Source organism: Astatotilapia calliptera, chromosome 16, assembly GCF_900246225.1.
Source record: "Astatotilapia calliptera chromosome 16, fAstCal1.2, whole genome shotgun sequence".
Taxonomy (NCBI): Eukaryota; Metazoa; Chordata; class Actinopteri; order Cichliformes; family Cichlidae; genus Astatotilapia; species Astatotilapia calliptera.
Genome location: NC_039317.1, coordinates 28,954,788 through 28,982,628, shown reverse-complemented (window position 1 = coordinate 28,982,628; position 27,841 = coordinate 28,954,788). Strand labels below are relative to the sequence as shown.

Sequence of the window (27,841 nt, the reverse complement as noted above, 5' to 3'; positions counted from 1 at the left end):
AATGTCTAAAATGTGTTGTTTATTAGTTTATACTTCATTTTGATAGTTTTGGCCCTCCATATAAATATCTTTTGAATACCAAATTTTAAATTTTATGAGCAGGGAAGCATCGATCTTAATCACACTGATGTCTCAGCAAGTCTCTGGATACCTCAAGGTAAGTTCAGCTGTTACTGCCCCGAGGATGCTTTTGTAACAATAACTAATCACATCACTACAGAATAAAAACAAAAACAGTCATTTTCGCGGTTTTATTCCAACAACAACAGTGCCAAAAAAAATTGCACAGTTTGCTCATTTACAGTCACATCAGATAAAAATGTGAGAGATATAAAAAACATCAAAGCGACTGATTTTGACACACCGACACAGAAACCTGAGGATTAAATACTCGTCCACGCCAGAGCCTCTTCAGAAAACGTGAATAAACAAAACAAGGCGTTTCCAACTGCCTGATGTATGAGCATGTGTTAGAGGACTAACTAGTTCTGCACAACGAGGACCAGCTAGCAGGAGGTTACAGGTATTAAAGTCACTGTAGGCAGAAGCAAGACAAGTGGAACCACTGAACTGTAAAGCACTTATAGACTGCAGTAAGAACATTTCATATCACCAGGTAAACACTGTTAAACATCACAAGTTTGTACAGAAGATGATTATGAATAAAAACAATCAGCTGTCTCTGATATTGTTTCTTTGGCTGTCACTTAACAGCAAAAAAAGAGATCAAGGATGTGTGTCGTTTAAAGGTTTTTGTGTTTGTTCTGGGAAATACGACTAAAACTTTCACCACCAGGGGGCAGCAGTTTACCAGCCTTTTCCTTGGCTGCCACTGTAAATAGGAATGTGCTTTTTATTGATTAAATGCAAGGTTACACTAACTCGCTGCTCCCTCTTTTGGTACGTACATGAAAGTACAGCCAGGCCACAGTTCAGCTTCACTTCATATTTCTTCAGCACAATACAGATAAAATCAAAGTTTCTGCAAATGCTGATAACTTTTAACACTTGAATTTACAGTAAGTACCAGTAAAATGGCTGATTTTAAGACTTTAAATTACTGCGACATCTTGAAGCCTCTAGTCTGTTTTTAGGGGTAAAAGCAGCTCGGGTTTTGGCAGCTGCACAAAGGATGTTTCCAGAGATCAATCAGAGTGAGTGTCACCTTGGGAGCCAGAGAAGCAAGCTCATTAAAAAAAAGAAAGAAAGATGCAGTGGGATGCAGTAATCTGGTGAAAACTTCTCTTACTGTGGTTCAGTTCAGCAAGAAGACAAACTGATGTCTGAAACTGAAATTATAACAAATCTTTCTGGACAATGAAAACGACACCTTGCAAAAGACTTGACCTCTATTTAACTTTTACTAATGTTTCAAACCTCAATGAGCATCTTTAGAGACCTAATGAAAGGATGGGGTGATGCCATTTTCAAAAGTTCATGAACTCGTTCCCAACCATCAGCAGGCACAAGCTCCTGTAAGCAGCTACCAGCACTCCGAACATTAAAATAAATGATGCTCAGAAAGCAGGAGAAGCTGGAAGATTACCGAGTGTAATGAAATTAGGAAAACGCAGATAAGAGGAAGAGGAGAGGTCAAGCTGCTGACTGGAACCCTGGAAGAAAGTAATCCTGTTAAATATGACAGAAATGTGTCAGTAGCTGGATGAGAAAACAAACAAACAAAAGCTTATATTTTTAGCTGTTCACACAAATTTGCATGCCTAAAAAAATAAAAATAAAAAATAATAATAATCACTTTGAACAGGTTGACATTTAGGATGTTATAAACTCTATTCTGCTTTCCTGTATTTCATACCAAGCATGATGAAACTTTCAAATAAAGAGATAATCCCCGTTCTCTGAAAATCTTAAGACTGCTCAGAACACTCAGTTTCAGACAGTTTTGTTTTTTAAGTTTGCAACTGTATGACATCATAAAGAGGGTACATCCAAATTTGGGGACATAGAAGAACCACCTACCTGCTTTTTCAAATCTGTTGCTAATGAGGGCCTTAAAGGGAGAGGAGTTAAAACTGGCCCAGTGTAAGATAAAGAAGAACTACTTTGAACTGTAAATCATGCAAAGCTGCTACAGAGGAGTCCAAGAATAAAAAATATGAAGTTGGAAATAAGAAAAGGTCCACTTTAACTGCCGATTTTGGCTATAATAGGAGACATTGTGGCAGCAATTCCTGCGCCTATTTTATGCAATTTATACAAATTGAGGTTTTTTTTCTGGAGGCTTCCACAGAGAGATTTGGAGGAATAACGTGCCCTTCTATGCAAAGGTCCTTTTACCTGAACTGAAGCCATGCTGCACATTCATATATATGACAGATGCTCTACAAAGAGAATGCATCAGTTTGGCACACTGGTTTCAAGTGACAGCATTTCAAAATAGAACAAAATAAAATGAGAATTTGATTTCCTGCTTTATTTCAATCCAAATGTTTTAACTTTATGTTGAATGTATTCCAAGAGCTTCATCACATTTTTAAAAAACACAAAACCCACCAAATTTGAAATAGCAAAATGTCCCCAGAACAGCAGTTGTCTGTGTGTGGATTACTCGGTGCGAGAGTGCATGTGGAAGGACGTGATCACAGTGAACACCGATACAAGTCACAAGTCTATTTATAGAAAACATAACTCTCATCGCTACTAATTTGTTCTACAAAGTTGTGTTTGCCACCGATTCACAGCGAGGCAGACGATGTGCATCTCAAAGCACTAAAACTATACCAAAAACTCACAAGTGCAGAGAAAAGCTGAACACTTACACCACTGTATAAACTCAAACACACAGAGACATTCAGTGCAGGTACATTCACATTGGGAACAGCGGTTTCTGCAGAGCGTGTTGACTTCTGACTGTGAGCTTGATTGGTCCCTAAATCTTTAGTATTTAGTTACTACAGAGTCCCACATTTTAAATAAAATGTAAAGAAAACAGAGGAGCTTTGCGAGTGGACACAAAGGAGTGATATATGCTTTACATTCAATGTAGGGCTTCAGCCAGCACAAAGCTGCTGAGATCTGAACACAAACTGCTGCTTACACAAGAAAGCAAAAAGGCACAGCAGCAGCAGCAGCAGGATGTAAGACAGAAATAAAATAAGACACTGTTAGTACGGAGGACTGAAGCTGTCAAAATTCATGTACAACAAGGCAATGAATAAAGATCAAATTATAAAGATTAAAAAAGTAAAAAGTTGTACAACTCAATTAATGAAAAAAAGAGCGACATATTTGTCACCATATTGTTTCCCATAATATCAATTATATAGTATTTATTTATTTCCATTAAATTTTTTCCTTCCATTTATCTCCACAAACGTGTTTCTTCATTTCATCTTTATTTAGCTAAAACTGATTTTTTTCTTCATAAAAATGATGGCACTGTCATGCAGATAAATTTCCTTTCTACCTCCAAACGCATAACTTAACTACAAACTAATAACAATGGAAGATTAAATCACAAGTTAAAAAAAAAAAGAAAAAAAAAATCAATGTTATAAAATGTGCCATAAATTAAGTAATACTTACGTTAATTTTTACTTATTAATTTTAGCGCATTTTATATCTTATTTGTTTATGAAGTTATTATTTCAGCATTTTTGGTCCTTCATAATTTTCCAGAGAGAAAGGTATGACATGAAATACAAACTCTCAGAGCTAGCTTCTTATATGCTTGAAGTTGATTTATTTTAGTTACTGAATAAAACATATTCAAGTTAGAGTGACATAGTGACTACAGGCTTAAAGTAGACTCTCTCTGCTTTAATTCGAGGGGCTGAATAAAAGTAATCTCCAAGCTATTGAGGAATTACAGCCAATTTTAGACACATTACCCCATTTCGAACTTGAATATGTTTTGGCCAGCAGCCAAAATAATGTTTGACAACATGTTTCCCTTTTTTTTGTTAAGTAATCTTGGAGCACAACACCCATATATTTATCACACAAAAAACATTTTAACTGATTAAACTGATTTAAGGTCAAACGAGTGTGAGTGAAACTGGCTTAAAAATGTAAATTTGGCAACAAAAATTGAACAAAAAGGCAACAAAAAGTCAGGCCTACATGTTATAACAGCACTCAAACACACACACAAAACTGTTTTCAGCAATGATAACAGTTTGAAGTAATTGTGGCAACAGATTTTTTCTCTATGACTCTTTCCATTCAAAAGCTTCAACATATCAGATGCTCTCTCTTCTCATTAAAACAAAAGTCTTATTTCTGTCATATTTCTTGTAAAAGGTCTCACTTCATTCATATTTTCAACCCGTATCCATTGTATTCTACTTCACACTCTGTGCAGCTGCTGAAGGAAGCAACTAGAGCATTAAATTTGTAATAATCCGCAACTGAAAATAGTCCCAAATCAATGCACCATCATTAATGTTGGTTCACACCAACATTAATGATAACAAACTTTTGTGAGCAGTTTTAGAATATTTAAATCCTCAGCAGGAAGCTGAAGGGTTTGTAATGAAACAAAGAAAAATATGGAAGTCAGGAGGTGCCAAGATAAATAACATGGGGTTGGTTTGATTTTTTTCGCTGACAGTGCAAAAAAAACAAAACAACTCTATCCTCTCCTTGTTAAATTGTTAAAATCCAAATCTACAAGTTCTTTTATGTTATGTTTTTTCAACGTTTCAAATATGAAATGAAAACAAAAAACTTCAACCAACACTCAAACATAAGATAAATACTAAACTCAACACAACACCAGCAAAAAGCAAATTCTACTTCCAATCCCAGGATTCAAGGTCCGGATATCACAGAGAACGTACACAGAAACAACACACCTCAAAACACCAACAACCACACCTGATATAGAATGAACATGTGATTGTATGCCCATAATGAAATATTTATGATTTGTTCCACCTTAAAACGCTAATTTATTTCTGCTTGGCATTCATCTCTCAAATTCCTTGGCATTTTGGTCTAACTTACTTTTAACCCATCAACAGGATTACAGCGAGTTTGGCACATAGAGATTTCTGAACACGTTTTACAGCAATGCCTTTAAAGTGCTCACTTCCTTCTCAAAATGACATGTAATATTTTTTTTTTTTTAAAAAAGCAAAAACAAAAAAACCCTAAAAAGTCTGACACGTGCACGGATAAATTTGTTCTACAGAGCACTGAAACTGCCAAAATTAAAGCAAAATATAATAATGAATGCCCAGGTGATATGTAGAATAGTTGACTTCTGACCTCGAGTTTGAGCTCACTGAGATTTCGAACTTCGAACTTGATTTCGTATTCACAAACTTGGGTGTCCACATTGCCCGCTTGCCCCATGGTGTGACAGCAACACCCCATCAGGCATAAAAGGGTAACAGGGAATTGGAAAAAAATAAGATATGGGAAATTAAAATAAAAATTTCTATTTACTTTGTTATAAATTAATGAATATTTGTTTTAGGCATCTGATATAATTTTAATTCAGTTACAGATTTACTATTTATTATTTTAGCAGTTTTGATCCGCCATATGTTTGAAAATCTGGTGAAAATTCTTTTAGTTTGTTTAGTTTCTTACACTATCTCATGAGCTCCCCCTGCTGTACCCTTCCCTGAATTGCAGCTAAACCTTTTAAAATCAAAAATCAAATAAACAGGAAGTAGAATGTTTCTTATTGATCAGGTGTAGTAGAGATCATGGAGATTCAGACTTTCTCTGGATAACAAGACGCCCCCAAACCTGCACGTGTACACAAGCCTTCCTCAGTGCAACCCTTCATTTTGCCAATATTGTGCATCAAATAGGTGAGAACATAAACACGCCTGCTTTGGATTTCTCTAACGGAATAAATGTAATACTCTGCCTCTGGTTTAGAGGAGGTACTACGACAGTGAGCAGGTAACAGTTAGAGCTGTAAGTCGTTGCTAAGCAGTAGGCAGTGTAAGAGTTTACAGCACAGTGACCACAGTGAACAACGCCACTGTTGACACCAGAAACAACATCATGTTATAACAGTAACACCCTTTCCACAGTCTCTCATATCATAAGCTTCACTGGTTGTGGAGCTGGCGCTCCCTGAAGGCAGAGCTATAGATATACAGAGTAAGGCAAACATGGTTTCAGGACAATCCAACAGAGCCATATTTGCACCAAATGCTCTGAGGCCATTACACCCTCTCTTTTTAAAACACCCTGTGTAATCACCACGGAGCCTTTAGTGCTAACAGTGAGCAGGAAGTTAACCAGGCTATGTATGTCTATGGCTCCGCTCCATAGCAGCCCGGTACAGAAAGTCCTCAACCAGCCTCAGAGAGTCAGGCTGCGACTTAAGAAGAGGCATGTTATGGTGGAGATGGAGACTGAAACCAGCCCGGTGCTGTCAGAGGAGACAGCACAAGGCCAGCGGGATGAGTGACGCCAACAGGAAGTAGGTGATTCTGTAGAGGTGAAGAGGAGAGAAAGTCACCATGATGATGGCCAAGGGGAGAGGGAGGCAGGAGGTCAGAGGCAGCAGTTTACTGAAAAACATGAAGAACAAGTTAACTGTTAGCATGAAGGATCTCACTGGGAATGTGTGTGCTGGGCAGGTGTGCTCCTACCTGTTGCTGAGCTTTAAAGTGTTACAGTTAATAAGCAGCATGTAGACAAAAATTAGAGGCACGATGTATGGCCAGCAAGGGTCGGGATTCAGCTGGGTGGAATACCTGCACAGGTTCAACAAACAGAGAGCGTTAATATGGAACTACTTATCCTAATGATCACACTCTGTACCTTTGTGTTTATTTAAGCATACAGTTCCCATATTCTTATAAGTCCAGAGGAGTTAACGGTAACATCACTCGAGGTCAAACCTAAAAACCCAAATAACAAGTCCAGACATTTAGGCATTTTATGCAAATAACCAAGTAGGTGCACTCTGTAACATTTTTAAATATAATAAATAGTCATTAATGTGAATTTACAGGGAAAATCCAAAGGATATGACGGTTTCTGCCCTGAACTCTGCCTCCATGACATCCACACATTTACCCATCAAATGCTTCCCTGTGTGCAAGGAAAGTAGTTTAGGGTACAGTAATGGAGCTGCAAGCATAATTTATTTATATATATATATATATATATATATATATAAATAAACTTCAGACTTAATTTACTCAAGTAATGTAATAATAAAAAAATGATTTATGCAGTCCTATTTATCTCTCGGCCTCTTCCGCACACACTGAGTCATAACAGCTTGCTCCCTCGGCTGTCTGCTTGAAGCCAGAGCAGCAGCTGTGTGATCATGGGTGAACTTCAGGTAGACTTCCTTTGTAAATCAGACACTCTACTGGAGACTGCTGTAGTCACTGTGCTACTGCACATGTGCATTAAAACAAACATACTGCACAGTTAGCATCTATTTATCAACTGTGAGGTTCAGAGAAATTAACGCTGATGTGCAGAGCAGCATCTTTCTCTCACATACCTCAGGTTACGGATCCAGTGGATGAGCGAGGGACCGCTGAGCATGACGGGCAGAGTGAAAAGCGCCGACAGGCAGAGGTGGAGCTGCAGGTCATCCCTCACCTCCTGCAGGGCGCACTCCGACAGCAAGGGGGTGCCGTTGCTTTCTTTAGACCTGCTCAAGCATTCGGGATCGATTGTGCCATTCTCAGCTTCTTTGTGCTTCCGGGGAGCCTGGAAAGACACCAGAGGAGATGAATCAGACAAAGCTTGGTTTATAACAGTTTGGCAATCTGTATTTAAATAAGCAGATGTGGGAATGCCATAAACTGCAGTTCCCCTATTGTCCACTTGAGGCCGTTGCCAGCCAGTCACTCACTCAATCACTGCAGCAAAATTAAGTACGGTTACAGCCTGATATGAAAGAAAAATGAAAATCTTACAACATAAATGTTAGTTAAACCTGAACATCTTACCAGATTCAACATGTGTCTCAAATATCTTTCTGTCATCTGCAGCCTCAGAACCTGAGAGCAACAAACAAACACAAACAGCAGCTCAGCTGAAACTTCAAAACAGAGTTTGTTTCCACAGAGGAAGTCCATGCTACACCAAAGGCTCCTGCACCACTTAAAAAAATAAATTAATTAATACAATTCATGGTTTTTAAATATCTATTTAAGAACATAAAATATACACTAGAAAATCTGTTTGCTTTGGTGTTTGGTCAAGACAAAGACAAACTGAATACTCCTGAGAAAGTCTCATGAAAAACCCAAAAGCTTTAAAACCTGATTCACAAAATTTACCTGCCCAGCACTGTTTTTATCTTCATAATCAAATTTAAAGTAAATTTATGGTAAATATTAGATATTTTAAGGCTTTTTTTCCTTCATTATAATCTGAATTACAGGAAGTGTTACCTGCTAAGCAGCTCTGGACAGCAGAATTATAAATAATTTAATTAAATCAATATTCACCCTATAAAGGTGGAACAGGAAGGAGGCAAATATCGACAACGCCCCACAGGAAGTCCCGCCCATAACAGTCAGACACAGCGTGATGAGGAGCTGGGTTCGCAGCCGCAGGGTGCCACAGTCTCTGGAGACAGACGGCCTGCAGATGAAAAGAATTAAAACTCAAGCGAACAAACAGACAATCAGCCAGTTTCAAATGTTTGAATGAACCTCGGTACCTGTGCAATGGAGCCAAGACCAACGAGATCAGCCGGATAACAAGTCTGAGTAGAGCGCTGCCCCAGTACGCCACAGCTGCCCCAAAAATATACAGCAGAGGGGAGAGGAGGTGAACCCATTCTTCACCTGGTGTCTCCTCTTCATGAAATGCCACATCAAGGAAGGTTGGAGGGAGTGTGTCCATAGAGGGGAGGAAAAGCATGGACCAGACCTCCTGAAAGCAGCTACAGCTGTGGGGGGGACAGAAGGGAAAACCATCCTGAGGCGTTTGACTGTTATATGAAAATTTATCTTAAATTAAAGCAGGAGGCCGAGGCGGTTTTAACCACAGTCAGTTTTTTCTGAGGCCAGAAAAAAAATAACCTTCCCACTCAGCTTCATATTAGAACCACTAAGCTTACCTGAGTGCGATGTGCAGAATATACACAGGCAGGTTGACTTTGTGGGGCTGCAGGCCTTTGCCCACCATCTGACTCATGTCTGCAGCTCGCCTTGACTTCAGGATGGAGGACACCTGCCCCCCACAGGCCAGAAGGAGGGTTACAGCTGTGTACACTGGTACCATGTGACCACAGAACCTCAGTATCTGTCAGATAAGATGCCACAGCGTGAATCAAGTTGGTAATTAAAGATGAAAGATTTATTCGAATGCCACGATGCCCCTAATTTCACCGGAATAAATAAAACAAGGCAATTCCTACCTGTCCGAGCACCCTGGGTAACGAAGTTCTTATGGAGACCTAAGTCACAGGGTAAATATTTAACAGTTTGTCACAACAAATGTGAAGAAGACTCGACCTTCTTTCTGGTAGCTGGAAGGTAGTACCTTATACTGGCAGTTGGGGGCAGTGTGGAGCTGCAGGAGTGCACCTGAGGTGTTGTCTGGACGACTTGTGTGGAGCATCCCTGAGATCTCCGTCACTGATGGCACGCTGGCAGACAGATCACATCAATCATGACAGGTTAAAAGAAAAGCTACTCATCATAGGTCAAAAACAGTTCTTGTTTTACTGGTACTAGTCTAAGTCAAACCCCTCAATTCATCCTCTGTCTCTAACAAGCAGATGTAAAACCTCTTTAAGTAAACTTTCTTTTGATTGGCTGTCCCTCCCAAACAGAAGGTTGGAACTGCAGGTGGGTCAGGCTTCTGCGCTCTCGCATGACCGCAGTGGGAAATTCGATCTTACTGACATCAGACGGGCCAAAATGTGGAGGGAAAATAAAAGCATTTGGCTCACCATGGTTACTTAAACATAGTCTCTAAGAATAACTTCAGAAACTCACCTGACCGTGGTTAACGAGTCCTCTCGAAACCATGGCACCTTTATCCTGTACACGCTCGGCAATCTGTCTGCAGACACACAATCAGTCACCACTATTACATTACAGCATGAGCACATGAGCCTCTTGATCCAACAACACACACTCACCTTTCTGTACTTTGCACTGGCTTGCAACATTAATTCTGAAAGCCTGATAGACCTGGAGACACAGAGGAGTTTTAAATTTAGCTGAAACAGGGAAGCTGATCCTGACTAGAACCTGAGAACACAGTGAAAGCTACCTGGTGAAAGTGTTGCAGCTCGATGGTGTGAAGAAGTCCAGAGGAGTTAACCGTAACATCACTCGAGGTCAAACCTAAAAACCCAAATAACAATTGCTGAAAAAAAAAACCAACCTTTTTTTTTTTTTAAAAAGTTTGTGAATCGGTTTTACTAGATTACTCACCGAAGGACAGGACATGCGGCACTGCGACAGACAGAGTCTGAGATTCTTCTCTTTGCCACTCACACTCCACCGTGAACTGCAGAGCAGACAGACACACACACCTTGACAAGCTCTTTAAAAAAAGGGGGGTTTGTTTGTTTGGCTTCTTCCTCTTCTGGCCTCTGTTTTTGGGTAGTCTGAGGCTGATCACAGATCAGGTCAGAATCAGCATGTAACATACAACTGGATCACCTCCATCACTGCTTTTGGTTTAGTTGAGAGAGGCTTGCCCAAGTAGAGCAAACAGGACGCAGCACACATCAAATCCATTTGCTCACGGTAAATTTACAGCACAATAACATCTGCGGGCTAAATTGGACATCACACAGACTTTACACTATGGAACTAGGAGGTTAAAGCTAGTCTTAGCAGAATTTGTGAACCATTGTAGTTTCACCTCTGTTAGGTTTAAAACGGTAAAAGGAGTGAAAACAGCTTCAGCTTTTTATATATCAAAAAAAACCTTTAAATCCTTTGATGCCACTGTGGACTTGTGCACATTGACCACAAACACTCATGACTAAACTCAGCTATTCTTCGGAAAGCTGTGTACAAAATCTACAGCCAGAAAGATGATATGGAGCTTAAAGTTTAAATAAAACAAGCCAACACTGGTCTCCTCATTTCAAATATAGGTTATGGAAGTAGAAGTATAACAATGGCAAACAGACCAGAACATTTTTACTGCAGGTTAATCTGAAATACTGAGTCATTGTTTAGTTTGAAGTACCTGCTTGCCATTGAGGTTTGAGGCCGAGACAAACAGATGAGTAAAAGACGACAAGTCACTGAGCCTCAGAGTCAGGACCTGAGGAGGACGACAGACTGTTAGGACAGCTGATGGGATAAAGACTGAACTGAATGGAGTCTCTTTTAGACCATAGTTACCTTGTAGGGAGGCAAAAGCTCAGTTCCCTTAGACAGATCTGCTGCAAACACACTGGAGGAAAAGAGACATAAAAGAAACAGAAATAAATAATTGTGTAACACATCCACAAACTCCATCACATTTTTCACATTGGAGAAAAATATTAAAGATGCTTATTGAGAATAAAGGTGGTGTGAAAAGTTTGACATTAATGATATACTTACCATGATGAGCCATTCTTTTGCAAACAGCCATACACCCAGCTGGTCATCTCCTGTTGGACAATAAATCAGAATCTCTTTTCACTTGGTTTCAAATTTAAAAAGATGTTCTTGGTTCTCCTGCACTAAATATGAAGCATTTAGCCTTAACTCTTACACATGTTAATATTATCAAGCTCTTACAGCTCAAAAACAAATGGTAGTAACTCACCAGGTTGTTGCTCCGGCAGTAGAAATGGCTGTAGGCTTTCCTGCGACTCGACAGGGCAAACAGGAAGAACTTGGGTTGACCTTCCTGTACAAACAGAGAGCAAAACACTTATGATTACTGTAATCGCTTTGTTTGTTTTGTCAGTTTAATTAGTCAAATAATCCTGTTTTGTAGCCTTGACCAGATGTGAAGTGCGACATGTGGGTTTAACTGAGACATCGTTTATGGGACGCTACACGCTCATACTCGTACTCTTCAAGCACAGTGTAGTCACACCGTAAAGCACAGCCTGATTTATTATCTTATTTTCATTTATTTTTAATGAGACGATAACTGACACAATAAACATTGTGTTATATTCGATAAGACTCTAAAGTAGCGCTTGTAATCACGAACAATGAATCAGGAACATGTTTACTGAGGTCACAAGTAATTTTATAATTTCTATACAATCAGAATTCTTTTTGAAACAGGAGGCCCCGCCCCCTCATGGCCTTTAAGCACTACTGCACTGGTTTCATTTTTCAGACCTGTAAGCTACGTCCATCTTTTTCATACAGTCTATGGATTAGACATCACTCCAGATGGTTTCATTTTTACCGAGTAGATACATTTTATACATTAAAAATAACTTTCTTTTACAACTTGTATCAGCTACTGGCAGATAATCCATTCAATTATTAATCATCATTACAGATGGGTGAGGCTCTGTTGTACCTTTGGTGTGCTGTAAGCCAGACGAAGTGTGTTAACTTCACTCCATGCATCAGGAAGATCTGGAAAAGAAAACAGACAAACAACAGGACACCGATCTTAGTGATTCATCATTAATGCACAGTGAGGTACAGCGAAACTTTGGATGCAAGTGTATTACACTGTCGCCATGAACCATAAAAGAAGAGATGGAGACCTGAAATGGAGACTGGTGTCTCTTGAGTTTCTCCAGGCAACCTCACGGGATGTTTAATGAAATGATGGTTCAGCACAGCTAACTTCTTCTCAGAGTTTTCTGTGAACTGTTAAGAATAAACTGATTAAGTTAGGTTGTCAGATTTATTCATTTGCTTTAAATATTCCCATCTCCCAACTCTCTCTGATGGAGGTTTGTCTTTCATGTCTCCTCAGCAGGAAAACACATGTTGTTGTTGTTCACACCTGTCTGGTTTCAGGATCGATGAGATCAAAGAACGCCCTGACAGTGGCAAGAACAAGCTCCTTGCACCTGAAACACAAAGACACACAAACATAAATAATTTTAGTAATATTTAAATATGGCTCCAAAAAAGGAAAAAGTCCTTTACCAGACAATGGACAGATGATCAGTAGACACCCACGTCCTGGGAACTGCAGTCACCTTGGTAAAAACAAGACGAAAAACTTAAGATACAAAAGTACATTTTAAAAAACAGCACTTGGAGTCAAAAACAACACAAAATGAGAACTTTTCCTTCAAATAGTCCCAAAGTGAGAACGATACCAAAAGGAACCAGAGAAAAAGGGCTGAATTGAAACTTTATTCAGGAGCAAATCGTACCACCAGTGACAGCTTGTTCGGGTCTCCTGGAGGACACGGCAGGGAAGTGAGGCCGGAGCGGACCTGGTAGTCACGATAACCACCCCCGACGGACAAAACTGTGACATTCCTGAGCTTGTTTGCCTGGTTAACCCACTTCTGTCTGACTGCAGAGTAGAAATCTGCACACAGCAACCAAGCAGAGAAAAAAAAAACTGTAGAAATCTGTTTATGCTACATGAACGAGTCGAACTGAGCAGGTTTGACCAACTCTTACCCAGCAGGTACGGGTCCAGGGCCAGCACTGGAGCCAGGTGAGGGGAGGCCTGGGTGATGATGATGCTGACCAGGTTAGTGTTGAAACGAGGCAAAGTGAACAGTGCCCGGGCCACCACTCCTCCCATGGAGTGACCGACGAGCACAACGCTCTGAGGTGGGGTCTTCAGGTGCTGGAGAGATAAAAACCCGTGAAATTTTCAAGTCTTCTGGCGTGTGTAGAGTTCAACTTAGTTTCCCTTCACTTTAAATTTGATATTAGGTGAAGACCGGTTATAATCTCTCTCTCTCCGTCACTTGGAGTAACCCAGTCTGATATTCAAGGCCTAACCTTGTACAGCCTCAGGATGGCTTTGATGCTCTCGTGCAGGAAATGCGTCTGCCTGAGCAAACTGCCGCCGTAAAGCGCCACCAGCTCCTCGTTGAAGTCCACAGTGAACACGTTGAAGTGGAGACCTCCCTCCATGGTTTCAGCCTTCCTCAATGCGACTGAGCCCAGAGATCGAGCTTCAACAACAGAAGAACACAGATGGTGTTAAATCAGTGAGGATTAAACTGAATGATGTGGTGCAGCTGTGGGGTCAGTACTACTTAGCTATCGAGCATCATCTGATCAGATAAATCTCTGCAAGAGTTATTTATAATTTTCTTTTTTCAGACTTTGGATTATTGATAAAAGTGATCATGGAAGCCAGAAAATGGAAGCAGGAGAAGAAATGTTGAGGAATACTGCATGCAGGGCAGCAAAAAACCACCAGAGTAACAGCAAAATCTGTTTGTATTCACAGGAATAAAAGCGGGGGCGTTCCACTCCTACACACAGCTGGTGGAAAGAATGGATAGCCACCATCATCTCAGAAAGGAGTTGCATCAACAAGAGTTATTAGTTGGAGAGAATATTGAAGTCACCAGAAGATTCCAGGTTAGAATTTCCCAAGAATTCCCCCAGAATTAAAAATCTAATATACAATAAATTATATTATAAAATGCAGTGCACATTTATTCTTAAACTATTAAAAAGTATATTCACCTATTAACTGCATTTTATTTAGCATTAGCATTGCAGGTTTGAGCAAATTCTACTCAGCAGGAATAAACAGCACATGTGCTGAGGACTGTTTCCACTCACAGGTTTATTTCTATTATTTTGGACTGATTAAACTACAGTGAGTGAGTTCATGATACTAAGAGAAGTACAGCAGTGAGGCTCGGTGACGCGTTTAAAATGCCGTAATAACGACACAGCAAAAAACAAGCGCAAACTGTGAAAACATGTGCTTGAACCAGTTTTTCATGATGAATAGATTAGAAAAACACACTGAGGTATCCTGATCGATGTGATAATGCAAAAAGCTTTGAGCATCTACTTAAAGTTAAAAAACTGAATGCTTGTGTTCCAAATTATGAGTTTTTATTCGAAACCAGGGATGTATATGGTATACCCCAACACTTCAAACCAGCTTCAAGACCCATAAACCTAATTAAGGAAGTAAATAAGTTAATACTAACATGACTTAGCAACTTGGGGGTTGAAGCATCACAAGTTATTGTTGACCAACTTAATTTAGTGCTTACTCTAAACGATGATACATAATCGCCCCAGGATTTCCAACACTTTGCCTTTTCCTGTCTTCAATTAAATGTCAGTTTCTACATAACATAAATTTTGTGGACTATATGAATCCAGTCCTCGAGTGAAGTCAAATCCTTCACCAACTGTTTTTTTTAGAGCTTTCTTACAAGAAAATGTTCAGAACTTTGTTTTCAAATCCATCCGTCACTGAATTCTTTTTTTCTTCATAAATATATTTGCTCATTTTATACGACTACAAAAATAAGATAAAAACCTCCTAGTTAAACAAAACAAACAAAAAAAAACAAAACAAGCCACAACATCCAGTTCAATTTAGTTTTATTTATATAGCATCAAATCACAAAAGCAGTTGCCTCAAGATGGTTTATATTGGAAGATAAAGACGCCACTAAAATGAATGAGTGAAACACCCAACATCAAAGAAACCCCTTTGAGCAAGCAAATGGCGACAGTGGGAAAGAAAACCTGCCTTTTAACAGGAAGAAAAACTCCAGCAGGCTCAAGCAGGTGCCGCTGTCTGACAATCCATATTCACAACAGTATGGAAACAGATATACAGCTGTGGTCTGAAATAGTTTTTATGCTATTTCACCTTTATAAAACCTCCCACCATTTTTCTATTCAGGTTAAATTTATGCTTTTAAAAGGTTTCAAGCGATGCTCCTCTTAGTGAGTTGGGGGCTGTGAGGTACTCTTGATGACAACTGGCTGAGCAGAGAGAGACTGTCACACATCATACCAACTTTTGGTTTTGCAGTTTTTTTCATGTGTCAGAGTACAAATACATGGGAGGAAGTAGTTTTAGACCACACGATTCCCTGGTCTCTTAACAAGGAATGTCATTTGTTGAAGAAGAAAACAGCCCTTAGTTTCACAGCGCAAACACAACACTAACTTTGGACATTTTAACCCCTCATGTGCAAAAAGCAAGCATCACAAAGACAAAAATTTCTGTTTGTGAAGGAAACTTCAGTTTGTTTTTTCAGCCAGAAATGACTCAACAAAAAGCTTGATGTCCTCCGTTTCTCCTTTGTCTTTGCTGTAGCACAAAACTTAACTTCTCAGTTTTTTCCCCCACTCGTTCATGATAGTTTAAATGTAAGCACTGGACCATTATCAACTTTGCACTCTTACCTTGTTTATAACTTCCAGCATTTCCAGGCAGGAAAAGCACAGGGGCGCCGGTGAGTTTGAGTGCTCGGGTCTCCTGGGCGTAGACACCCTCTCCGTACAGGTAGAGCCCGTAGGCCGGGTACAGTCTGGCCACACGGCGAGGCAGCGCCACACGCTGAAACCACACGGAGAGCGGTTAGGAGGCAAAAACTCACACAGCTCATTAGCCTGCTGTCACAGTTACATCACAAAGAGCTTGCTATAAAGCAACTACAGCTGAGCCTACATGTAATCTACAGCTGATTTACTCCAAGCACCTACGCAAACACTGAGCATGAGTACAGCTGATCCTTAATGTTTAAAAGTGACAAATATACTATAACACTAGCTTTTTGTATTGACCATTAAGGGAATAATTCTGTTGGGGAGGTGGGGTGTTTGAAATGAACGGAAGTATGGACAGTAAGGAGCTGAAATTTTATGTAAGTCCTATTAAAATTTCATTTTTTCCCCTAGAAATTTTTAACAGGACATTCTGGGATTGTCAGGTACAAGTCATTTGGGGAGCTGCAGTATGACAAAGCGCTAACTCTCATTTTAGTTTGACACTCTGATGAAATGCCCAACATTCATAAGAAATAAATACGTTTACTTGGTTTTTATGGAGGGTCCAAAGTGTCAAAATTAAAAGTCCTCAAATGACTAAGAAAAACAAAAAAACTGAACTTACTGACTGCTTCTTTATTCATTTACCTATGAATTTACGCCATTGTCTATTTAAAATTTGACATGTTTTTAAAGTGTAGCATGATTTAAAAACAATTTATGGTCATCGATCGTTTTCTTAAACCTGTTTATTTCCATATTTCCTTTTCAAATGAAATGTACTTATTGTACCAAAATGGTGACCCCCTAACCTAAAAACTAACCTGTTTATTGGGACAATAGAGGCACTTTAATTTTATAAGACAAAGACTTCTGATCCAACCTGTGAAAACATTATAATAACCTAATTTTTAGGGACAAAGAAATATTAGATTGAATGCTCGTCTAAAAAAAAAAAAAAATTGAGGTTTATGGATGTGACATTAAACCAAAGGTGATGAGACTGTGCACCTGAGTGCAGTTTATTTTATGGTCATGTGTGACATCAATTTGAGGGCTTTGTGTCTAAATGAGACACTTCTAAATGTCTTAGTTATCAAAGGAGGGATTTTATTGAAAGTAAATGGATACATTTTGTATTAACTGACTTATAAACGGTGTTAACACTTGGTAACAATGTCTCATTAACATTGTAATTCTGGAAGTGAAGTGAATTTTGGCTGTTTTGTTATCTTTTTACATTTCTTCATGAATTTCTGTTTCACGAAACGAACGAGGGCGGTGTCCTTCAAAGTGTCATCTCTTCACCTGCCGTTTGATCGACACTCGGCTCACGACAGAAATGGCCTTCTCGAGTCAGGGGATTAGAGAGCTGAAAATAAAGCTGTCAGTCAGGACCATTTACTTTGATGTTTAAAATAAAGTAACCGTGCATGTGATGTCTCATGGTGGGATATTGTAGCAGTTATTTTCAGACATACACACACCTGCTGACCTTTCAAAATAAGAGCAAAGAGACTATCTAAAATAAAACACCTTACAGACAGTTTTAAAATAAGATCATTTTTCAAAAGAAGTTAATAATATATCTGGGAAGCATATGTGAGATGTCAAAACCACGTGGCAAAAGCACTGAGCCAACACAAAAATACTACAAGGTGCAGTTCCTCTAATGTCCACTAGATGCTCTAACTGTGTCCCCATTGACTCTAGTGTTAAATTGTCCACCTTTAAAGCAGAAATAAAGATGTTTATAGCTTGTCAATAGATAATTTCTTCCTTTAACAACTGTACTGGGTGAAATTTTTTAACTCAACTGTTCTTATTTTTTGAAGCCTTAACATTAAGGGCATGGCCAGTTTGACTGATCGGTGTGCCAATATAGACAGCTGTAGCTGACAGCTGGCTGGTGGGCCTCACTTCTGCTAATTTTAGTGACTTAACTGCACCTCTACACCACGTTTTGCTGCTGGGGCAAGTGGTGTAGCTTTGGTGTCTATTTTATTAGTCCTAGTTAGCAGGTATCTGGGTCTGTGCATTACACCTGTGTAGTCTATGACTTGCTAGTTCATATGCTGGCTTGAACGGGACTTTTGTTTCTGTCTTTCAAGTATTTGAAATGTTAATCCTTTAACACTAAAATTAAACCGAAAGGTAAATAACGGTAAATAAGGTTTTGTTTATTTATTAATTTTAAATTAAATAAATAAAGAAGCCAGTTAACATAGAAATATCTTTTTAGTTTATATCACATCTTAAAATGGATGCATTTGTTTTATTCTTTTTAACATCATGTCAATTTATTTTCTGAAGACTTTGTTTTAAATTTTGGCCGTCTTCGACCTCCATACATTTCCGCCCTGTATATCTCGGAACTCTGTTCCCGATACTCTGTCCATTGTGCACATTAAGCATATCTACATAAAGTGGGACTCTGAATCCTTGTTCTCGCTAACAGAACACACACTCCTGAACTGTGTGGACTCAGGCTGATGCCCACATGGCGCATGGCCTCCAGCTGTGCCCCACTTCTGGACAGATGAACCCATTAGTGCGCACATAGAGGAGAGGAAGGCGACCACTTCAACTACTTTCACGAGGCTTGGACCTGTGTGCATTTAACCCACGTCCGATATCGTGCAAAGCTGATCTGCAGGTGACCTGCCGAGAGGGGTCAAGCATCAGCAGTTAATTCAAGCTGCATTGATAATAATCCGACTAACCTAAACCTCAGCAAACAAACACTCACACACCTGTCAGGGAGGACAAAGAGCGACCACACACACTGATAGGGTAGCCACGCACCTGACATTACTTTCTCCCTCAGTTAACGCTAGCAGCCTTCAGAAACTAGCTTAGAACACACCTGGCAGTCATAAACCAACATTCATTCGCGCTAATAAAAATAAGAAGCCACTTAGCGACACACAACCAGCCTCTGCCTTAAACAGCACACCGAATATACCTAACTGATGGCTGATATGCGGGTCTTTGGAATGCTCTGAGTTAATTAGCTGAGTACTCACCCGATACTCCGGGTATTCAAACATATAGGTCATACTGCATCTGTTCTCCTCGAAGCCTGTCAGCAACTCTCGCAGGCCGACCGCCAGCAGCCCCGCGGCCAAACCGTAAAAAGCCACCGCGGCGAGCTTCATGCTTCCACCGTGAGTGTGGCTTTTAAATTTCACTGATGTCTGAGCTACACGATTCCATTTTCCTTCTGTTCGTTCCCCGCCAGGCTGTCAGACACCGGCTGAAGCTCACAACAGGAACCACACGCCGCACACCCAAAGAGTGGCAGCTCGGCCGGCCAATGGGTGTAAAGCTCTAAATGAAATGGACCAATGAGAGAGCAAATAGGAAGTCACACGTTTCACGCGAGAAATAGCTACGCTTAGCTTAGCAGCTGTTGTTAAGTTTTTTCTTATTATTTTCAAATTTTATCATCTTGTGTGTTATTAACAGTATTACCTTTATTTATATGTATATATTTTTTCAAGCAATTAAACATTAGTCAATCTGTGACAATTTCAAAGCTAAAATAATTAATTAAAGTGCAAATTATACAGCATTCATGGCAGCTGCCAACTGGAAAAAATTAAAAGACAAATACCAATACCATGCCCTTCTCCCCCTTGAAAATCTGATTGTATAATCCCAAGACAAAAAACCCCCAAAACTTTTTCTTTAATTAAAAAGTTTTGAGACTCGTGAGATTCATTTTGAGACAATAAATCTGTCTCAAAATGAATCTCAAATTCATATCTTCTTAAAGTGATTAATCCAAAGTGAAATTCAAAAGTAATTTCTTTTTAAAGAAAAAATACAAGCATATGTGTGTCTGTGATATTTTTCTCAAGGTGGTGGCGCAGAGGTAAGCACTGTTGCCTCACAGCAATAATGTCCTGACTGGGCTGTTTCTGTGTGATTGTGTAATTCAGGCCTCTTCCCATGTCCATATGCATGCACACATGCATGGCTTTAACTGCGCATCTAATTAAGAAGTCTTAATATAAGAGTATAATAGAAGAATAAGTATAAGATATGTATGTGCATTAGTTAGTTTTTGCCGAGACTATTCTTATAAAGCAGCCTTTAGTTGTTCGAATTTAAGTCTTTGTTGTGATGATTCTAATATTTGACACCACTATTGGGTCCAAATTTGGTGTAGATCAGTGTATCTTGCGACAGAATGGCAATATTGTCTGTTTCTTCTCTTTTTTATCCACATACCAAAGCTGCCCAATAAATTTAAACTGGCCCGTACGGGGATCGAACCCGCGACCTTGGCGTTATTAGCACCACGCTCTAACCAACTGAGCTAACCGGCCCTGTATATTAATGAGTGACTCCGTTGACACGGACAAGAGGAAAAAGTTGGAGTCCTGCTGACAACGTAAGAATCTCGGCGTGCGGGGACCGGGCACATATTAACACCTGGCCGGTTAGCTCAGTTGGTTAGAGCGTGGTGCTAATAACGCCAAGGTCGCGGGTTCGATCCCCGTACAGGCCAGTAGGTTTTTATTGGTGTATATAATCAAGTTTAAAACCATCGCGTGAGTGTATCAGGCAGCCAAAGATATAAAGTATTCAATGTGTGCTACAAAGTGTTTCTCAGAGCTCCTCTGTCTGAAAGCAAACAACAAGAGAATTTAAACACAAGCTCTGATAGATGCCGACAATAATCTAAGTATAGACAATGTTTATAAATTCACTGTGGCTCATACAGGGTTTTTAGTTTGTTTTCTGTAAAGTGAGCGCAATACAAATCATTCTTGCCTGCTTGCTTTAGTGACAGTGTCCTTGGCCTGTGTGGACTGTATCAGCTAGGCTATACTTTTGAAGCAGAAAAATTTAAAATATGTTAATAATTAAATTAAAATCTATATACATAATAACGAATATATGAAAACAATCTAAAAAAATAAAATGTTTTACTAATTCTGCGATTGAAATCACAAATTTTAAGAAAAACTTTAGATTTTTCTTATTTAAAAGGTTTCAGTTTTGTAATTTTGGAAATGTAGTCTTTCCTTAAAAAAACCAAAAAAAACCCCACCCCTCTCCAATAGTTTTGTTTATTTTTTAAAAACCTAGAACATCCACAAACATGCTGTCATCATATATACCAACAAACGCGTCATAAACTGCACAGGAGCAGCATACACTTCATTCCTCAAATCTTTAATAAAACCGAGTCTGCTGCAGCTTTGTGAAGCTGCCTTAACCATCAGAGACACATGTACAGCAGGTTCATACTCCAAAAACTCCTGAAGGCAAAGGGTCAGGAAATAAATCAGAGACAAAAAACAAAAACGAAAAAAAATGCCACATACATCCTGATCGCAGCTCCACAGTTACAGAAGCAGATGTCGGTCGGTCTTCTCTGAAAAACAGTGAGTGTTTTCTCTCAAGGAATGATTTCACATGAAGTGTTTAATCTCATAATGCGTTCAGCTTTTAAAGATGAGAATACACAGCAGCAGATCAACGACTGAAAAAAGATTAAAAAAATCTCAGTGGTTTCAGTCACTTCGTCAGACTTAGGTCAGATTGAGCTGGGAGACATTTATCGCATCAGCACCATCACAATGTATTCATTTCAAATCAGCTGGTCGCTGTTAATCTGTCTGAAGACCCCACCCATCTGGGATCACATGACTGTTAACTGGAAGATAACACTTTCTTCCTGAAAGTGTTCGACTTTTGAGAGCAGGGGTTACAAGCCAAATCAGGCTTGAAACTCTAATTTCTACGTCATGAAAGAGCGAGGAAACAAACCAGGAGTCCAAGGTGGTATTTAGTAGAGCGGCTGTGATTGGCTCCTGTGTCTTTGCTTAAGTAAATTGTGGAAAAATCCAACTTAGTCCTTTTCATTGAGGAGCTGTGTCTCACTCCCCCCTGTGTGGATAATCTTGAGCTGTGACTATTTTTCTTTCAACACCACCTCAGTCCAAAAGCTTGGAGTGCTCTATCCTGGTGATGGTCCAGTCTGGAGGAACTCCTTTAGTAAACTCCCTCTGGAATCTGTCAGAGAGGTAAAAGGAAAGATCAGAATGACTCCAAGTAACTGAAAAATGTACAGAAATATAAAAAAAAAAGATACTCACTCATAAATTGCAGTAAGCAGTCTCTTAGTTTCTGGTTCTCCTTCTCCAATGGCCATCTGGAAGATACGAGTTCCCTCCATGGAGTCTTCGGGAAGGCGTGCGCTCGTTAGATACCAGAAACGCATCAGGATGCTGACAAACTTCCTACCTGGAAACGTAAACAGTTCATTTCCACCTTTATTTATACAGGTAAATCTCATTGCACATATACACTATGTTGCCAAAAATATTCACTGTCTGCCTTCACACACATATGAACTTGCGTTACATCCCATTCTTAATCAATAGGGTTTAATATGTTGGCCCACGGCTTGGACATTCTCCAAGAAGCACATATGTGAGTTCAGATACTGCTGTTGGACAGGAAGGCCTGGCTCACAGTCTCAAAGTCAGGACTCTGTGCAGGCCAGTCAAGTTCTTCCACACCAAACTCGCTCATCCATGTCTTTATGGACCTCGCTGTTTGCACTTGTGCGCAGTCATGTTGGAACAGGAGGAGCCATGCCTATGCCTTCCCACAAAGTTGGGAGCATAAAATTGACAAAAACATCTTGGTATGCTGCAGCAATAAGAGTTCATTTCACTTGAACTAAAGGGCTGAGGTCATCTCCTAAAAAACAGCCCCACATCATAATCCCCCCTCCACAAAACTTTACACTTGGTACAATGCAGTCAGACAAGTACTGTCACCTGGCCCAAACTCCTCCATCAATCCGATGGATGAGTCTGAGTTTAGCGGTAGGTGTCGAAGAAGAAGTGTCATCCATCACTCCAGAGAACAAGTCTCCCCTGCTCTAATACAGCAAATACAGCTGCTCGACCATGAAACCCATTTCAGATCATTGATCGTGAGCTCCCCCCTCTCGAATCCATTCTAGGTGCTTGATTTTATACACCCGTGGACATGGAAGTGACTGATTTGGATGGGTGAGTGAGTGCTCACTATAACGTACGTACTGGTGATATAGTGTATAACAAGTATACACATCTATTTCTGTATTTAAAGCTTCCTACTGCTGCACTCAGCAGTCCACCACAACCACAACAAGAGTGTTTGCTGGGGACTATTTTCAGCTGTGGACTAATACAGTATCTGAGGCTTTGTTGTACCAGTGAAAACAAACATGGCTCTCTGGGGACACCTCAGGCCCTCCAAGGTTTGGAGGCCTATCTCCACCTACCACCACTTCCCCTGCCGGTGGCGGACTCCCTCAGGTGTTGGTGCGTTGGTGGTTCTTTGTGTCTGGGGGTGGGCGTCCAGGTACACACCGGCTCACTCCTTGGCGGCCGCTTATCGGGGCCTGGAGCCTGGGGCTCGCTCGGGCCCCTTCGGGGGTGGGGTGCCCCCGGCCTCTCGGCCTGGGGCCCGGTCACTCAGGCACAGCTGGCGGCCGGCGGAGCTCACGGGCGCGTCACTGCAACTCCCCCTGGCTTCTGCTCCGCGGCTGCTGAGTGAACCCTCATCTGGGACTCTCCTCAGCTCTTACTGGAACAGTGGCGCGGCTGCCCCTCTGTTGGTCTTCCATGGTTTCTTGTGTTCTGGGGGCCTCTGGATGTCTGGAGTTTTGATCTCCTCCATACCTGCTTCACACCCTGGAGGACGGGGCTGTGGCCCCCCCACACTCCCTAGCAGATCGTTACATGGAGAAAACTTTGGAATACAAGCGCGCTGATCCACACAGGTATGCACACGGGTGTTCACTGCTCGTAGACCCAAATTACACCTTTCTTGGCTGCTACTTCGAAGCACATCTGTCCTGCGTGCTGCACAACAACATTGAATATTTAGCATTTACTGCTGTTTACACTTAGCTAGATTAATGCGATGGTGTTGTGTTTAGTATGTTGCTTTGTTTTTGGGTTTTTTTTGTCTTTTTTTGCTTGTTTTCTATTCTTCTCTCAACAGGTGATCCAGGAGATTTTTATTTTTTTTCTCCCCCCCTTTCTCACTGTCCCTCTCCCCTTCTGTTTTTCCTTTCCTTCCTCTTTCTTTCTCCCTTTCCTATCTCTCACTCATGTCTGTCCCGTCTGTAACATCTGAAAATAAAATATAATAAATAATAAAAACAAAGATCGACCAAATGGACCAATACGGCAATGCCACGATGATCCATTTGGCAAAGTAAATCCATTGGGTATCCTTGTTGGTCTTCAGACAACAACTCTGATGGCTAAAGAACCAAATGGGACAGGCGGAAAAAAAAAAAAAGAAAAAAAAAAAGAAAAAAAGAAAACAAACATGGTGCATGTTCATCTTAAGGAAGGAACACGTCACCCCAGTTTTAAACCTTCTTTATGATCGCAGCATTCGCAGCTGCACACGCCAACTGTGACATCATCACAGCCTCGTAAACATTTATACTAACGTCTGCAGACTTGCTGCAAGTCAGAAAAGACATCCACATGTCTTGAATAGAAGACGCCAAAATAGGAAGCAAAGTGACCGTGAAGCCCCCGCCCCACACCCGAGCTTCTCATCTTTTCCAGCGTCTGTCTCTCTGTGATCTGGGACTGGATCAAACCACTGTGAAGCACGAGGGGGAGTCAACTTATCAAAACCTTAAAAGGCCTCTCAGTGCTTCTTTCTTTGGGGTGTGTTGTGGGTGGTTGGATGTCTGTAGCACAGTCTGAGTCCTCAGACTTCAGAGGAAACTCACAAGCAGGTTTAAGGCCTTTCAGACAGTCTTACCCTGCCAGTAATCCTGACACTTCATGCTTACCGTTGTCATCGTAGAAGATTCCCACATCCCCGGGGGTTGTGTACATGATCTCATCGGGCTCTGCAGACAGTGCTTTCTTATAGTCGGAAGGCAGCAGGTTGCACTTTTCCTCCAGCTTCCCAATCAGCTGTATGGTTGAGAAATTTAGAACAAGCAAAATAAAAAGCCTTTAAAATCCTGAGTTTATCTTTTAAAACAAGGCCAGATGTTTTGATTATTGCATATTTAGTAGCAAAGCCCTGAACCTGAGGAGTTAGTCTTACTCTGGAGTCTCTTAAGGTGATTTAAATCTATCTAAATCACCTTACAGTATTTTAGAAGCACTTAGAAGGACACAGATGTCCTTCATACGTCTCTATTCTGTCAAACCTTCTGCTACTCTGCTCTCTACCTGAAGCACAAAACACAAACTGGCAGACAGTCTAAAAGATGGACAGGTGTAATAAAATGAAGCCAATGCTAAGCCTTAAACCTGCATTCCTTTTGATGGCCAGTAGGGGGCGATTGCTCTGCTTGTCTGACTGTAAATAAGTCTGCACAGCGATTAGTTACCTCGCTCTGTGACAGCAGTAATTTCCAGATGAGTTCACGGTCTCAGTTATGAATAAAGCGTGAAGGTCGTCATGTTCGAGGAGGGTATGCTCCTATGGTCATGTGACCGACTGTTTACCACCCAGAGAAGGTGTACTATCCTTGTTTTCTCAGTCAGAGAAAACAAAAATCCCTCAGCACGATACTCTTTAACAGAACTTCACCAACCAGTGAAACAACAACTAAGCAGATTTGTCCAGAGAGGAAACAGGAGTGAACTTTTCCATAGTGTCTCTGTTTGTTTAATAGGACTTGATAGGGTGATGTTGCTGACAACTCGGGTATGTTTCCAATAGTACCTCACGTCATCTTTTGTGTTTACCCCGGCCTCTTATCACAAGATACCCTGCAGTGTAATCAGACCTGGGTGATTGCAGGGTGACTGGCAGCCCTTCACACTTCAGTGACAGCCACGATCTCTTGGCGATTGTGGTAATTTCCTGAATTGCCGTCCTCTGGGCCTGCCGCAGCCCAACCTTTGTGAGATCATTTTACCTTCCAGCCCTGCTTCATCCAATGTTTATCAGTTAGAACAAAATAAAAATAAGTCATATGGCAAATTTTTTATCCCACAGAGCTAAACAACGACACTTCCACATTCCCACACATTAATAGTCCCCTAACAGGGTTTATTAATGTGGACATCTCCAGCTTCAGAGCTGGTTCAGACCGGCTGTGGCAGTCTGATGTGGTAAGTTCACTGTGCAGTAAACAGAAACGGTGTTGCCACAGCAAATAGATGGATCTGCATCCACCTCACCCCATATCCTGCATCCTCCTCTGTCACACCAACCCTCATCTTGTCCTCCTTCACTACATCCATGACAATTCTTTATTCAACATCCTTTGCCCAGTATATCCACTGTCCCTCCTCTGCACACGTCCAAATCATCTCAGCCCAGCCTGAGCTGACCCTCTGATGTACTCATTTCTAATCCTGGTTACTCCTAATGACGATCTTCAGTTCTTCCTCCTGTTTTAGTGCATTAAACGACTCTGCATAATTTACTGCAGGTACTTTAAACAAATTATAACGTTAAAGCTCTTGCACGTTTATGCTACTTTAGCAACATTTTCTTTAAGCTCTGTAACAGCCCACCGATGCTCTCATTTCCTGTGGTCCTCTCCTCTGTTACCAAGTGAATTTGTGCCTGATGCGGGTGTATTTAGCGCACTCACATCTTTAGCTACGAGGCCCTCTAAGGCTTCAAACTGGCACTGTGACAGCAGCCTGGAAACATGAGAGAAGGCCTGCAGAAAACAGCACACCATCATTAATAACACATTAACACACAGCACGGAGGAAATCTGGGCTCTGCAGCTCAGCCTTCCACTCACCTGCTTCGCCCCCTCCGTGAACTCCTCTATACTGAACTCTTTGTCGAAGTACGTCCTGATAAGGAAGTAGTAAATCCGGGTGCGGAACCAGATGAAGGGGTTCGGGATGCCGACCACCACCACCTTCTGGTGCTTCTGCTCTCCCTGGTCCGAGCTATAGCGACGGACCGCTGCCGCGACAGCGGCGGGAGAACAGGGAGGTAGTCGCCTGTTACCGAGCCTGTTCAGGACGAGTCGCTCTTTTAAAAACAGGCGATTGAAGCTAAATGTTGACTGCAACCTGAAACAACCTCTTAACATGGGCAGCGCCATCTTTTTCCGTAGGTTTGCTGAAGCCAGAGAGCGTCTGATAAAGTGAAGAACTGCCATTCTTTGAACTTCGGGACTTCATAGGGGGCGCTCGCTAGATAGGCATCTAACGTTTGTAGCCAACATTGTCAGTTTAACGGGGTAAACGTTTTCCTTTGGCTTACCGACCTTTCCAATATTTAGTTATCGCTTGGAAACTGGAACTACTGAGGAATAACCGACCAATCAGCACGCATTAGCAAAATGCTAGCGTTTTGTGAGCAAATCGGCTTCCCGTAAGAAAAGCTAACGGACATAAGCGTCATTTTTATCTAGGTGAGACACACTATTGATGCTCTATTTGTGAAAATAAACAAACAAACAAACATGGGCTTTTTTGTTTTATGATCATTTATATTAAGGACCAGCCTGAGTGCGTCCTCTGCTGCTCCTCCTGCTGACCCACAGCTAGTTTATGTACAATGGAATTAACAGGAAG

The 27,841-nt window shown here is 40.8% G+C and overlaps 2 protein-coding genes and 2 non-coding genes across 4 annotated transcripts; 1 reads left to right on the top strand and 3 right to left on the bottom strand.

Moving 5' to 3' along the window:
• Positions 1-236: 236 nt before the first annotated feature.
• pgap1 (post-GPI attachment to proteins inositol deacylase 1) lies at positions 237-19,617 on the bottom strand. Its single transcript, XM_026145002.1, has 26 exons — positions 19,319-19,617; positions 16,209-16,362; positions 13,812-13,987; positions 13,482-13,653; positions 13,226-13,386; positions 12,993-13,045; positions 12,847-12,913; positions 12,602-12,707; positions 12,409-12,467; positions 11,692-11,775; positions 11,484-11,533; positions 11,280-11,331; positions 11,122-11,199; positions 10,353-10,428; positions 10,189-10,262; positions 10,055-10,106; positions 9,909-9,975; positions 9,451-9,556; positions 9,326-9,364; positions 9,026-9,210; positions 8,624-8,854; positions 8,409-8,544; positions 7,905-7,955; positions 7,451-7,662; positions 6,582-6,686; positions 237-6,500 (listed from the first exon to the last, which is right to left on the bottom strand). The coding sequence occupies exons 1-26, from the start codon at positions 19,448-19,450 to the stop codon at positions 6,362-6,364; spliced, it is 2,817 nt and encodes a 938-aa protein (XP_026000787.1). The 5' UTR covers positions 19,451-19,617; the 3' UTR covers positions 237-6,361.
• A 935-nt stretch (positions 19,618-20,552) lies between these two features.
• trnai-aau (transfer RNA isoleucine (anticodon AAU)) lies at positions 20,553-20,626 on the bottom strand. The gene has a single exon. It is a non-coding gene; the product is annotated as a tRNA-Ile (tRNA).
• A 108-nt stretch (positions 20,627-20,734) lies between these two features.
• Positions 20,735-20,808, top strand: trnai-aau (transfer RNA isoleucine (anticodon AAU)). The gene has a single exon. It is a non-coding gene; the product is annotated as a tRNA-Ile (tRNA).
• Positions 20,809-21,359: 551 nt separating this feature from the next.
• Positions 21,360-27,678, bottom strand: maip1 (matrix AAA peptidase interacting protein 1). Its single transcript, XM_026145469.1, has 5 exons — positions 27,055-27,678; positions 26,896-26,967; positions 25,126-25,252; positions 22,406-22,553; positions 21,360-22,322 (listed from the first exon to the last, which is right to left on the bottom strand). Exons 1-5 carry the CDS (start codon positions 27,421-27,423, stop codon positions 22,244-22,246), a joined length of 795 nt encoding a protein of 264 aa, XP_026001254.1. The 5' UTR covers positions 27,424-27,678; the 3' UTR covers positions 21,360-22,243.
• Positions 27,679-27,841: the final 163 nt, after the last annotated feature.

Bases quoted from the DNA above. Each gene is read 5' to 3' on its own strand.
- pgap1 (XM_026145002.1), bottom strand. From the start codon at position 19,450: ATGAAGCTCGCCGCGGTGGCTTTTTACGGTTTGGCCGCGGGGCTGCTG. The intron at 11,200-11,279 runs GTAACTATGGTC...CGTCCTCCTCAG, and splicing joins AGCTTTTGCCTCCCTACAAG to GTCCTGACTCTGAGGCTCAG. The intron at 6,501-6,581 runs GTAGGAGCACAC...CATGTTTTTCAG, and splicing joins ACTTTAAAGCTCAGCAACAG to TAAACTGCTGCCTCTGACCT.
- maip1 (XM_026145469.1), bottom strand. From the start codon at position 27,423: ATGGCAGTTCTTCACTTTATCAGACGCTCTCTGGCTTCAGCAAACCTA. The intron at 25,253-26,895 runs GTGAGTGCGCTA...TCAACCATACAG, and splicing joins AGGGCCTCGTAGCTAAAGAT to CTGATTGGGAAGCTGGAGGA. The intron at 22,554-25,125 runs GTAAGCATGAAG...TTACGTTTCCAG, and splicing joins AATCTTCTACGATGACAACG to GTAGGAAGTTTGTCAGCATC.